The sequence below is a fragment of the Parasteatoda tepidariorum genome, chromosome 5 (assembly GCF_982258835.1).
Source record: "Parasteatoda tepidariorum strain Cologne lab strain chromosome 5, Ptep-v5.0, whole genome shotgun sequence".
Lineage (NCBI taxonomy): Eukaryota > Metazoa > Arthropoda > Arachnida > Araneae > Theridiidae > Parasteatoda > Parasteatoda tepidariorum.
In genome coordinates, this window is record NC_141759.1 from 67,151,978 (window position 1) to 67,166,611 (window position 14,634).

Below are 14,634 nucleotides of genomic sequence, written 5' to 3' on the forward strand. Positions count from 1 at the left end.
GCACACATTATTTGGACGTCATCACACTTTTCAACTGTGCTCAAGAGTAATAGTAAACAGTGCGCATGCGTCGTCATTGTATGCGTTGCTATGGAGACCGCAGCTGTTTGATAATTTTTTTAGAATTCTTTTTTTCACTTTTAATTTTGTTATGCATTAAGTTGGTGAGTTTATTTTATTTATATTCTTTTTATGATTCACTTATTCATAATTACTGTCTTGGCGATATCAATATAAAATATTAATACTAAAGAAAGAAAATAATATCGTGACCTCTTAAGAAACGTATATTGATTTGAATTGAGAATCAATCCAACCCATTCGACCAGAACTATTTATTTTTAAACTCTACCCTCTACCCTACATTTCAAAACAAATTAAAAGCTGTATTGACAGAACATACACAAAAAAAGGAGATAAAATGTTTTTTCATATAATTTTAAATACTTTATCTTTGCAAATTTGCTGTATACATATTTTAATTTAAATTGATGTTTTACAATAATAATCTCTATTCAACTGATTTGGGGGTACCGCAGATAAATTTGGACTTGTGAAGATAGTACTGCAGATTCTTACCTCAAATACTGCAAAAAGGGTTGTTGTTACAATTTCAACAAAAAAGTATTACTTGATATTTCAAATATACTGCAAAAACATGGTGTGTGTTCTTTTTCCTGAAAAACAGGCTTAATACTAAAAAGGAAGATATGACACTATTATAAATAATTTACCTCTCACGATTATATGGTACTGTTCCTTTGATTTCTACAATTGTTCCATCTTGAAGACCTTTTGGAATGCATCCCAAATACGGAACTCCCTGCAACAACAGAAATATAAAAGCAAGAGAAATACTCGAATTGTACTCGCTAATCAAGCTTAATTTATATATTTAAAATGTTGGAAGTTAAAAGTTACAAAATTCACTCTACTTTGCATTCCAGTTAACAGTGTTTTTTGAAGTTTTATAAAGCCAAGGAAAATAAAAAAGCCATAGTTTAAGTGTCCTACACTTGAAGCAATGAGATGATTTTAATCTTGCCGTAAATAACTTAAATATTTTAAAAGTTCTTAAAAAGAATTTAAAAATCGCCAATTTGGCGATATTTTTAAACCTAGATAAAAAATTGTCAAAACCACTGCCTTATTCTCAGTTTTGTAAAATTTACTTAGCCCAGCTTTCTTAGCCAGAAAGTTTTTTTTTTAATATATTAAAAAATTGCATCACAAACGCTTTTCATTTTTACAAAACTGTGGCTTTTCTCCATATTGACGTTTTGTGCCTTTTTCAAAATAAGCGTAGACAGCGCTGGTTTTAGATAGGCTTAACTTGAACTAACAGTCATGTCATGAATAACAGTTGCAAACTCACAGCAGCTATAAAGATAGCATATTATTATTCGCAAAAAAGCATCATTTCATATTATGACGAAGCCTTTGGAAAACAGTCTGAAGAACATAACATTTCAAAGTCACTATATGTGAAGATGGAAAGGAAAAGGGACGTAAACGGCTCCAGGGGCCCATATAAAAATACATGTCGATGATACCCTGCTAAACCTCTAAATGTTAAATAGTATTTAATTTGAATAGTAACCAGAATTGAAGCGGGAAAAAAAAGCAGTTTTTTTTTTCGAAAACCATTGTTAAAACCGAGGTAGTTGTTTTTGTTGATGTTTGTTTAAAACAAAATATTAAGTCCCAAATTAAGCGTAATTTATCCACTTAAAAGTTTCTCACAGAGATCTTTTTAGCTATTAATTAACAGTTTGCTAAAAAATACAAACAAAAATTTTCTTTTGCTTGTAAATATTTTAACACGATAAAAAATACATAAATACTAAAAACTTGAACATTTATTACTACTCAACTTAGCAAAACCCTCTAAACATTACACATCTAAATGTTTTGCTAATAGTGCATGTATGTAAAAATTAGATGACCTCTTTCTATAAAGAAATGACGTGATTCAGAATTATTCACATTAATGTCCTTATTTAAGCAGTAATATAATTTGTATCATTAATATCAGTTAATTGCTCCTAAATTAAAAATTTGTTTTTTATTTATTGAATTAATACAAATTTTAATATAAATAAGCCAAAGATATTCAAGGCAATATATTTTTTCAAATTAAAAAAAAACTTAAAATTCATAGAATGATGAAAAAAGTGAATAAGAAAAATTGAAGGCATAAATATAAACATATAAGATAGTAAAGGTATGTTTTTTTTATTACTAAAGGTTTGAAAAATAAAAAATAAATAACTTTTTAATCAATTATTTTAGCATGATAGAATTTTAAATTTAACAATATTCTTATTGACGCATTGCAGCATTATATAAATAAGAAGAAAAACATACTTTAGATTTGATATCTAATATTTTTTGTGAATTGATTATTTTTCTTTAAAAAAAAATTTTTTAAATATTATTAAAAAGGTAATTTGAAAATTACCATAATGAATATGAACATACTCCATAAAGAGAATCCGAATTTATTTACACTGGGATAGAAAATAGTTTTATAATTAAACAGAAAAATTAAAATTTAGAAAACGCCTCATTCCCATTTATACTTATGACTGTAGCGAAAATAATAATTAGATGGTACATAAAAATAAACTTTGAGAAACTTAAACTAATTCAATAACTGCATTATTTACCTGGGACGTCTATTTTATATTAAGCATTTTAATACACATCGACTTTATCTTAAATTAGCACACTTTACATTACATCACAGGGGTATGTTTAGAAGAAATTTGGGTCCGTTAACGGACCCTTCACAAAATATATTTTCATAAAAACGGACCCTTCACAAAATAATTTATCTTTTAATCGGACCCTTCACAAATTTGTTTATCTTCATTATTGTTTTGTTAATCGAATAAATCCTTCCCAGGAAGGGGGGGGGAGGAAGAAAGACAGATGTAAACGAACTAAATTTTGTCTTCGACAGACGCTTCTTCCTTTATTCGTCCGAAATTAATATTCTGCGTTGAGCAGTATAGGCTAGATACCAAATTATTGTATGTTGCATCGCTAATTTAGTAGCTGCAGTTACCGTTTATTTTTTGAAATTTAATTATAATTTTACAGTGTTGAGCATAATCTTGTCTGTCTTTACAATTGTAAAACTCCTTGAAAAAGTTTTTTTGCAATAACGGACCCTATTTGCACAAATTCACAAAAGCGGACCCTGGTTGAATGAATGTGACTTAACGTCTGTTCACAAATTACAAGTAATTTTTTCACAATTTTATAAAAACGGACCTTTCACAAAATGTCTGGACAAACCCCTGCATCAGTAATATGGGAAGTTTTTTCTACAGTGGAAGAAAGCATGGAAAACATTACCCCGGAAGAAATAGCTATCTAGTAACCCAAATGGAAGATACTCTTTTTGAATAAGAAATATTTAATACTTAAAGAGTTGTTTTAAACAGTTTATAACTGCGATGTAGTTTAAATAAAAGTGTTGATTTTTGAGCTACTTTATTTAATTTTTAAGTAAGTAAGAACTAAAAAGCAGAAATTTTTTTTCATACATTTCTTAAAAAATGAAGATGACTAGTTTTTCAATATTTTATTTTAAAGAGTATAGTATAACTCAATTGTTAATGTAACATGATCGAATTTTATTAATACCACTAAAGTAACAAATCGCATACTAAACATAGACACTACACACATATTGAATTCTCAACTACAAATAACTAAAGTAAATAATGTTAAGTATAAATGCTCAAACCGACTCTTAAAGAATATGATATATAGATTTTGAAATTCTCCATAAAAAAAAAACAGAAATAACAAACAAATAATGCTTTTTTTAAAAAAAATAAACGTGATAAACCTTAAACTTTCTGTTACTATATTAAATTAAATAATGTTAAGTATAAATGCTCAAACCGACTCTTAAAGAATATGATATATAGATTTTGAAATTCTCCATAAAAAAACAGAAATAGCAAACAAATAATGCTTTTTTTAAAAAAAATAAACGTGATAAACTTTAAACTTTCTGTTACTATATTAAATTAAATAATGTTAAGTATAAATGCTCAAACCGACTCTTAAAGAATATGATATATAGATTTTGAAATTCTCCATAAAAAAACAGAAATAGCAAACAAATAATGCTTTTTTTTTAAAAAAAATAAACGTGATAAACTTTAAACTTTCTGTTACTATATTAAATTAAATAATGTTAAGTATAAATGCTCAAACCGACTCTAAAAAGAATATGATATATAGATTTTGAAATTCTCCATAAAAAACAGAAATAACAAACAAATAATGTTTTTTTTTTAAAATAAACGTGATAAACTTTAAACTTTCTGTTACTATATTAAATTTAATTTAATTGAGTTATTCTTATAATACTTATTGTTGAACGATCGTATCGATCATTTTTAGTTTCTTTCATTTTGTCCAATTTCTTCTACTGCCCTGGAAGATAAAGGTTTCTTCCGAACAACTGTTCAACACAGATATTTTTGTGGAAAATCATTTCTACGTAAGTAAATATAAATAAAAATTGCAGATTTATGTTTATTTGAAATAAAACAGATACACAACAGCAATAAAACTAAAAATTGTAAAAAATGTAAGAGTATTTCATCTTTTTTCATTTTGTTATAATCAAACTGGAAGTACTACTATAAATAATAGAAAATTTTATGATATAAAATATACTTTTTTTAAGAAAACTATGCTTGTTTTTTTTAAAACTATTTGGTTTAAACAGTTGTTTAAACCACATTGTCAAACCAATCAACCTTGTCTTTAAATGAAAAAATTTACTAGCTTTAAAGTAAAAGGACTACTATTATTTTTTAAGGCCCATGGAAAACCTGAGTTAAGTTATGACAATTTTATTTATTTATTTCTTTTAGCTTTGAAATGAACTCGTAAGTTTCGAAAAAAACCAAATTCATAAAGAATCAATGAATCTGAACCAAAAAAGCAATAAAGATTTATTTGATAAATTATCAAAAAAATATTTTTTTCTTTTTTAGGAATCAAAACAGAGGAATCATCTTTTAAAGAAGCTACTAGCGAATTAATCAAAATATAAATTTGTAAAGTAAATAATACATTAAATATGAGAAACCTAAAGTTTCTTCGAAGTAGATTAAATAATTGTTTTTTAAAAAAACAAATTTAGAAACAATTACGAAAATAAGTTTGTTGTTTGCTCAAAAATTGCTCATGCATCCTTGCAAAATTACAACAATAAACAAAATCAAAATATGAAATGTCATTAATAACTATATAATTTCGAAGTTACTTACCAACTTCTTACGGTTGTTAAAAATGTATTCACGAAGTGGTAATATAATAATGCTTTGGGTGATAAAAAATTTATTTTACTTTATTTATCTGCTGTGCATACCTTGCAATCTGTTGCATAAATCTATAACTAGTACTGAAGAAGTTCGCATAAATTCTCAAATTCAATCCAACTTACTCTTCAGTTGCGAGAAAATAATTAAATTAGGTGCAAAAATGAAAACTAATACATTTTAGATGTCACATTAACTAAGGCAAACAATGCATGTTTGAAATGTTCGTTAGTTTGCAAAAAAATTTTTAGAACTCATTAAGGTTTGCAAAATATATAATTTTATTTCTTCAATAATGCTATAATTATTAATTAATTAGAATATAATTTAATATAAAAATGCCCAAAAAACTTACCGGTTTCAAAACTTCTAATGTCATTGCTTCAAAAAACTAATTGCGGATATTCTAAAAAAAAGTATTATAATAATTAAATCATAGAAAAAATGTCATCTTCATTAAATTATTAAAGTATTTATTCAATCAATGGAATGCGATTTATATGGGATAATACAGATTGTAGAGCAATTGTTTTCCCAAACTTTTTATGTCTTTGCCAGGATCCCTTTTATATCAAAATCTTGACCATGTGCCAGGGTTTGTAAAAACCTGGGGATTTTTGAAATAACCCAACCCGCCCGGGTTTTATTGAAAAACCCCGGAGAAAATTGGGTTTTATTTGAAAAAAAACAGGGTAAAATTGGGTTTTTTCATTTAGTGCTCATCAACCTTAAAATTTTACTGCGAAAATTGAAATGTTTTCTGATTGAATCTTTTTTAAAGCTTCAGAAACAATTGATATATGTTTTTCAAAATTGATAGTTTATTGGTGAAGCCCAACATTATTTAATATTTTTAACATATTATTGTTAGATTTATTTTGATGTTCAAGAGGAATCTCTTGATAGTTATGGTAATTAATGGCAAGAGCTTTTACGCAGTCACAATATGAACTCCACCTAGTATCATTTGGTAATTGAAGCATTGAGCTGTTTTTTTATTTTTATTTGCCCATCCATGTGCTTGATGCACATTTCTAAAATATTTGTTAACTTCCACGATGTGTCCAATGATAGTATTAGGAGATACTTCTTTTTCAACCAAATTAAAAAAATTGTGAAAAAACTTTGGGGTTTTTTTCAATTGTGGGTTTTTTCAAGGTGGGCCCACCCAATAAAACCCGGGAGGGTTTTTTCGAAGTGGGCCCACTTGGCGAACCCTGTCATGTGCCCTCATGTGAAATAATTTTATTTCAAAGCATAATAGAGAAATTACAAACTTAAAATTGATGTCCTGAATGGTTATTGTTTTCGTCAGCGGTTCCCTTTTTTTTTCATTCTACGGAACCCTAAATAATCAACCTTCTCTTGGCGGAACCCCGACTTTATAAATAAAGTTTGCCTTGACAGTTGTAGTTGGCGCAAAAGATCACAATACAAAAATATTTCCGAAAATTTTATTAAAATTCTGTAATTTAAATGTCAAGTGATATTTGATAATTAAGAAAATTACAATAAACAAAATAAAATTATATTTAAATTAATACTATTTATAATAAAGAAAAATTATTAAAAAAGTAAGAGAATGAAAAATAAAGGGATCGAGAGAGTGAATCGAATCTCAAGCATCATTGCAAAGCAAATGTCTTACCTCAAGCCATTCAAGATTTACTAATAGCAAACTAAGTTTCATTAATAAGTGTTTATTTATTTATTGTTACTACATAAATTTGCAGGCTTATAAGCTCAATTTATGCTTCTAAGCCTATGTCATATAGAAGGACAGATATCACAATACAGAAAAGTACAGCACGAAGCCACAACAGCAGGATTCGAACCTGCTACCTCCACGCTTCGCATAGCGTTTGGCGGGCGATACTGCTCGGCCAGGGAAGCCTCGTACCTAAGTGAATTTTCTTAGTCTTGCCTTCACCCTGTTAATGCGTGACTAACCGTCACAAGAAAAAAATTTCCTTTTTTTTTAATACGTTTTCAGGGACGCCGCAAACTTATACTTGGAAAGGGCAAAATTTTCATTTTGTTGAATGAAATTTCGAATTTGACCAAATCATTCATAAGTTTTTAATTCATCAGCTTCAATAAAAAATTTATTTTGTAGCTAATATCTTTACAATATGTCAATTTTTCCACCAATATATTACCTATTTAACGACTTTATACTTAAAGGGGTAATTGTGGGCCCAACTCAAAAATCCTGAAAATTTCTTGAATAAAATCATTCGAAAAATTTATATCTTAATAAATTTAAATCATTGAAATTTTCAAAACATGATATTCTAAATGAATTATAAGGAGCATAATTTAAATGAATAATTGTGTGTAAGTTCACTTTTATCTCTATTCCACCAGAAAAAATATTTACAAATGAAAGAGATGCCAAGTATAAATTCTAGTTCTGATATTTTTAAATAAAATATACAAGAATTTTTATATATAATTGTGATCGATGATTTCTTAAATCTTCTGGACTTCGGATTTCAGGAAACTTTCGGATCGCGGTTAACGAACAATCCGGATTTTTTCCGGAGCACAATCACTTCTGTACTTAAATATTCTAGTCAATGAACTGCGATTGGTTAATGGACAAGGCAATAAACTGTTGTGAAGAACCGGGATTCGATCCCCAGAGGCGACTTGAAGCCCGCTCGGCATCAGATCGATGGGTACCAGTCAATTTGTGAAGTGAAGGATGCCCGTAGAGCAATGCTGACCACATTGTGGAGCCTTATCCACACAAAGGGTTGTTGCGAGAATGCTTTACTTTTATTCCGGTTAATAAGTAATGCAAAATGAACTTTTTGATAGATAGATATAAATAAAGAAGAAAAAAAAATTAATTACCAGCTAAGATGAAGACAAAATTTTTCACTATCCTATGAATCAAATAACTAATTATTTAGCAATCGGCATATCTTGTCGAATACCGCGTATAAATAAAATAGGTTTTCTGAGAATCGTGCTTTAAAATTTAAATATAATTTTGGAAATTAAAAAGTTTAAAAAAAGAATAACATGTTGCTGATAAACAAAAAATTTGCTGAACTCATTTAGAATAGATTTTTTTGCTTTATTTAAAAAGTGAACAATAATAAAGTAGATAGCCTAATTTTTCCATTTAATATACATAATAATTAATAATAATTCATTAAATTATATAAAACTAGCTTTTAAACAGATAAAATAAATATGATTATTTTAAAATTAATTGATAAATCACACTTAGAATTAATTTTGACCTTTTTCTCGTAGCATCGATAGGGATTTTATAAAAGCCTCATTCTCATTCTTTTTTTCTAAGCTTTATTTTATACCCTAATTTTTATCAGCGCCAGAGGAAGATGTTTTAACGCTCGGAGCGATACTGAAAACTGAGTCTTTAACTCATTTTTGGAAAAAGAACCTGGATTAAAAAATAATAATAGCATATTTTTCCCCTTGTTATTGTCTCGCTGTTTTAGTCATAACACTGCATAAAATTGATTTTTATATTTTAAATTAAAATATTTTTACCTTAAAATTATATTATCTATATCAAACTTAAATGTTGATTTTGAGAAACATATGAAGATAAATATTAATTAACGATTTCAATGTTAAAAAAGAAAGCCTTTAATTAATGAGAATATCACCTCCGTATTCTAGGATAAATGTCTATTATAAGTAATATTTTCAATATGCATAAATTTCTTAAATTTATCCACAAGTTTGGAAAATACCTTTTATGTTGTGTACCATACCAGATTTATTGAACATTATGAGGGGAAAAAACTAAACACTTTGAATAACTTTTGATTTAAGGAACAACTTTTAACGTTTTAAGACTCTGGTTCGGAGGTCGACCTCAAATATGCTAATTAGTTAGTGAGAGCGATATTTTTAAGTTACAAAATCAAACACAAAAACGTACTGACTCTAAAAAAAACATACCGATTTTTGCGACAAATTATGATGATTATGATTCCGACCACAAAAATGTAAGTATAGCCGCAATATGGGAAATATAGTCCCAATTGTTGGGTCAGAAGAACGGTCGAATGTTTGGTTTTACTTTTTGCGTATTTCGCAATAGTTCGAGAACTTTTAATTCGAATTCTAAAAAAAAAAATTTATACAAATTATAAACTTCATTAATTCGAAGATAATTTAATGTAAAAAAAATTATCAATTGTTTATTTTTTTTATTTAATAAAAGTTAAAGTAATAATTTAATAAAATTATTACTTTAATAATAATTTAATAAAATTAAAGTAAAACAAAACAAAATTCTGATCGCTTACTTAAATTCCAATGATGTTTCATGAAAAAATAATCTTGCCAATTTTCATAAAGCTAACGTGGGATAACACACTTAACTGGAAAAGAATGAATCTATAACTTAATGAAAAGAGACTTAAGCAGTGTTTTCACAACAACGCGAGAATCTCGCATATTTTTTTTCTTTTCTCGCATTAAAAAAATTATTACCGCGAGAAATTCGCGCATTCTATAAACCAATTTCAAAATTCGCGAATTTCTCGCATTTTGAAAAAAATTTCTCATTGCGCCATTTAGAATAAAATCCGTTTCACTTTTCTTCCTGGATCTTTCATTATTTTCAACATCTGCCCCATGATCTAGCTTCCCTGTTTACCAGTATTGTTCAGAATCTTTAAGAACTACAGAACAACATCCCTCCGAACCTCTTTCAGAACGCATTTCTCTGCTACCACGTGTTTACTGTAGGTAAGATTTCTTCATGTAAGACGTTCAAATTTTTTGCGCATTAATGCAAGATGGACAAATACCTTGTAAAGACAATATCTTCTACTCCGAAACGGACAAATGAAAATGAAACAAATGTGGGTAGAAACGATCAAAACGAAACAAATACGCATTTCAGCTACCTAATGAGAATAGCTGATGAAAAAGTAGATATAGAACATTTTCCATATGATGATGCAGCAAAAATATTCAATGCTTTAAAAAGTAGAAGATGTATTATAATTAAAGAAATGATTTTTTTTCAAGTCTCTTTGTGTTTTTGTTTTTTAATTTTTAGAAATCTAACTTAACTTTTTGAAATCTCACCCTGTTTTTGAGAAAGGGGGAGAAATTCTCACCCATTTTTTTTCTGCGATGAAAACACTGCTAAGTCCACATGGACATTCTCTGAGGTAACTCCCTCCTCTGTTTTTTGTCTTGCATTAATTCTTTAGAAACATTGGCGTTAAGCTTACATTCAACCATACTTTAAACCATAAAGAAATTTTATCTAAGAATATGCAATGAAAAAAAAAAAATTTAAATACATTTTTTAAACAAACAATATTTTTAAAAAAAGGAAAAAATCAATAATTTACTGAAAATTAAATCATGAATCTCGTCAGGGCCCGGCTTACAGATCTCGTAGCCCGGCGGGGCACGGGGCACAAAGCCACATGGGGGCCGTCTAAAAAAATTCGACAAGTTTCAGATAAACTGCGTGGCTTTGAATCAAAATATTAAAATATATATTCTCTTAGAAAGAACATAGTGTAAACTTTGATAAATAAAATATTTGTGATTCGTCTAAACAGCGCACTGGTTGCAATCGAAACGGCTTGAGATTCGTAAAAAAGAGATTATAACAAACTAACAAAAACAAACTTTTACAAAAAACAGTCAACTTAATTTCCAAAATGTCCGTCAGCACCATCTATCAAAAACATTTTCTTCAGTAAACAGCCTGATGCCTTATTTAGAAATACATCATTGAAACTTAAATTTAACTAAACTATTTTTTAAAAAAATACTAAAATTTAATTATTAGAGTACGGGTTGCTAGAGAGAATAAGGAAAACTATGTATGAAAGAAGATATTCGCACTAAGTGCATCGCAAAACAAGAATGGCATTCTAAATAACCATTTTGTATTTACAACATAAAAACACTGCTTATCAAGTTTCGTTTGAGGTAGTAAAAATTTTATAAAATAAAAATAACTCACATTGAATGTATTTTTCCCATTTTAAAATACCTACATTAAAGTTGGCATAATATGAAAAAATGAAACAAAAATATGGGGGTCCCATCATTAAGTTAAAAGCCAAACTACTTAGAAAAAATAAAAATATCTTTTTATGTCATTTGGTGTTGGGCCCTTCGAAAGTTGGAGACCCTGGACATGCCCTCCTGTAAATCAGTCGCTGGGTCTCGTTCAGCGCCCCCGTAACCTAGCACTCCGGGTGATCACCCGCCTTTTCCACCAGCCCTGACAATTACAATTTAATTACTCCAAATAAAACAGTAATTTAAACAGTGTAAGACGCGTTGTTCATAATTTTATTTGTGTTTTCTACATAAAATGAATTTTCGCAAATATGCGGAATATGCCGATTGATGAAAATTTTTGAGAGGTCACAGCGATTACTCATCCCGTCGTTTTTTAACCTCTCGTGCATTTACAAGTTAAAGATAAAATTAAATATTCATAATACAAAATTTAATCTTCCTTAATTAAAACAGAAGATTTTTCTTTAAACAAAATTAAGAATGGGTAATTTAAGCATTAAAATACGAGTTAGAAACAAAATTATTTACAGATACACATTAAGCAAACTTAGAGGTGATTTCCGTATCTTGATCTGTGACAGACTGGCAGAATGCTCGCCAAGTCTTGGCAACTTCCGGGCAGCGGCCAGCGAGAAACTAAAAAAAACATCACAGAAAGGGACCAACTCGAAAGGTATAAATCGTAACCACCCCGGGCAAACATCTACATGTTTTTTGTTTAAAAAAAACAACAAAAAAAAAAAACAAGTTTAAAATCTATTTGGCACCTTGGCGATTGTAGTTGGCGCAACAATTCACGATACGGAAATATCCCACTTAGAAAGAAAAATATATTAAGCTGTACTTACTAGAAAAGTTTCAAGAACTTAAGTTATTCTTGTTGAACTAATTTCTTAACTTCATTTAATTACAACTCCCTCTTAATATAGGTTATCGACCGAAAGTGAAACTCCGATATCCATCCAACGGATATAGTTATTAAACTTCCGTTTTGTGTTTTTATTTTATTTGTATTTTTGTAACGAAAACGATATTCATTTCCTATTGGTAGACATGTTCACCCAAGCCCGCCAGTTTAAGGTTGACCTTGGCGAACTTTCTGAAAGCGGCGAAAAGGCGCTAACTGGAGGAGAAAATGAAAAAACAAATTTTTTTTATATAGAATAGATAACCGTCTCCCCGCCATGCCGTTGACTCATAGATAAAAAAAAAATGGAGAGAAAAAATTTTAGAAATTATAAGCTTAATCTTTTCTCAACGTAAATAAATTACATACGCTGTGATGTTATGTTACGTATGTTTTTCATCAAGTTTTCGACACCGGAATGTGTATTTTATAAAAATTCATATTAGTTTTATAAATGGAAGCTTCATTTTTCAGTTTTTTCTTATCATTTAATAATATTATGTTATTTTATGAAAATAAGAATAGCTTGAACTGAAAACGCAACAGAGAATTACAGCTTTTTCGTAATTTGTTTAATAGTTATCATGGTTTTCCTTTTACACTGTACCAATAAGGAAAAAACCGTTGGCGTATTAAAAACACGTAAATAATAAATATTAATACGAAATAATCACTATGGTGGACATAGAACAGGATTTTTAAAAAGTGCTTATTTTCGTTTTTTAAAAGAACCTAAAAGGTGCTTTTTTCATTGGGTGTTTTTAAAAAGTGCTTAATTTTCCCTTTTCCAAATTGAGATATTTCGTTTGCCATGTTAATTTTCGCTACGAATTATGAGGAAAGACACTGTTTACATTGTTCTATTCAACGTTTTCACAATTAATTTAACCCCAATCTATTTCGGCGCATCGTCAGTCTGTAGCGTATGAAAACGCCATTCGATTAACATGATTCAAAATTTTAACAATTGTCAAAAACAATTCCAGAAGGGTTTTTTTTTATTGACATGACATGACGGTTAAAACTGTCAATTGTCAAAAACTTTCCAACCCTACCTAATTATGATATTTTTTTAAAGTACTTAAAATTAGTATCAGAGTGCTTGAAAAGTGCTTATTTTTTGTTGAATAATTTTGCTACGCATCCTGTAGAATGATGTTTGGCAAATAAATATGCTATAGTGGCGAACAAAGAGATTGGACAATTTTTTTTTCCGTTCACTTTCTTGTGCTACTTTTCTAGCCTCAACTTATATTGAGGGCGATAAATGTCTATTCCATGCATTTACTGATATGTGACAAAAATGATTGAATCATAAGCAAATATTACTTACTTTTTTTTTTTAAATTAAGTTTTGTTTTTAAATTATTTTGTTTTTAATTTTAAATTATTTTAAATCCTTGTACCAGCATAACTCGGATGACCGAATACGAGCCAAAAAAAAACACTTATCAACCTTATTAGTATGGAAAGAACAGTTGCTAACGTAAACAAATGCCACATTTCAACAACAAATCAGGATCGAGATACACGCACTACGTCACTCGCAGGTATCTCAGTACCTTAATATCAAAATTGTCTGTTTACCAAAATTAACTAAGCAACATTGGCGTCAATAATAGAAACGAATAAGTTCTATTTCTTCATTAAAATTTCATTTTCGGTTCAAAAATTTTTTTAAATTTCATTTATAGTTGATATTAAATTATTTAGCCCAATAGAAATACCCTTTCAAAGCAGAACTACAAACAGGATAAATTTAGAAATACTAATTTAGAAACGCCGTTTATGCTACAACGTACAAGTTGATCATCAAGTTTAGTTGCCATAAGAAATAATTAAATATTAAAGAACGTGCTATAATTTCTTTTATTTGATTAATGTGAGCTAAAAAATTAGAAAACGTTACTGATGTTATCGTTTAAATATTTGAGAAGTAAAAAAACAGAATCATCTCAATTTTATTTTTTACCAATAAATAGTTCTGACCAAAAAGAAAATTGCATTTTTCACACGTCTCTCTCAAACGATCTAATTGAAATTTTTGGACGAGTTATAGTATTGGGGTATGCTGTCCAAATTTCAGGATGAAAGAAAAAAGGTTATGGAGTAATAAAAGAGACAGACACACAGACAAGCTGTCCAGGAAGGTAAGGGATGGAACAGATAGGAAAAATTATAGCTAGTTTCTTTTACAATCGGAAAAAAATTCAAGAGGAATTAGGCTTAATAAAATAAGGAAGAAATGGGAGAAACCTTTTTTTTTATTCAAAATGAAATATCTATGATTAAAACAGTTTATAATTGCACTCTAGTTTAAATAAC

The 14,634-nt window shown here is 28.6% G+C and overlaps 1 protein-coding gene across 1 annotated transcript in view; it reads right to left on the bottom strand.

Moving 5' to 3' along the window:
- LOC147809443 (galectin-4-like) overlaps positions 1-12,499 on the bottom strand; it is a 30,586-nt gene extending 18,087 nt beyond the window's left edge. The window contains exons 1-3 of the mRNA XM_087164131.1: positions 12,251-12,499; positions 5,710-5,760; positions 735-823 (exon numbers count right to left, since the gene is read on the bottom strand). Of these exons, the coding sequence (XP_087020257.1) occupies positions 735-823; positions 5,710-5,733 (113 nt within the window). The 5' untranslated portion in view covers positions 5,734-5,760; positions 12,251-12,499. The remainder of the gene's footprint in view (positions 1-734; positions 824-5,709; positions 5,761-12,250) is intronic.
- Between the last annotated feature and the right edge of the window lie 2,135 nt (positions 12,500-14,634).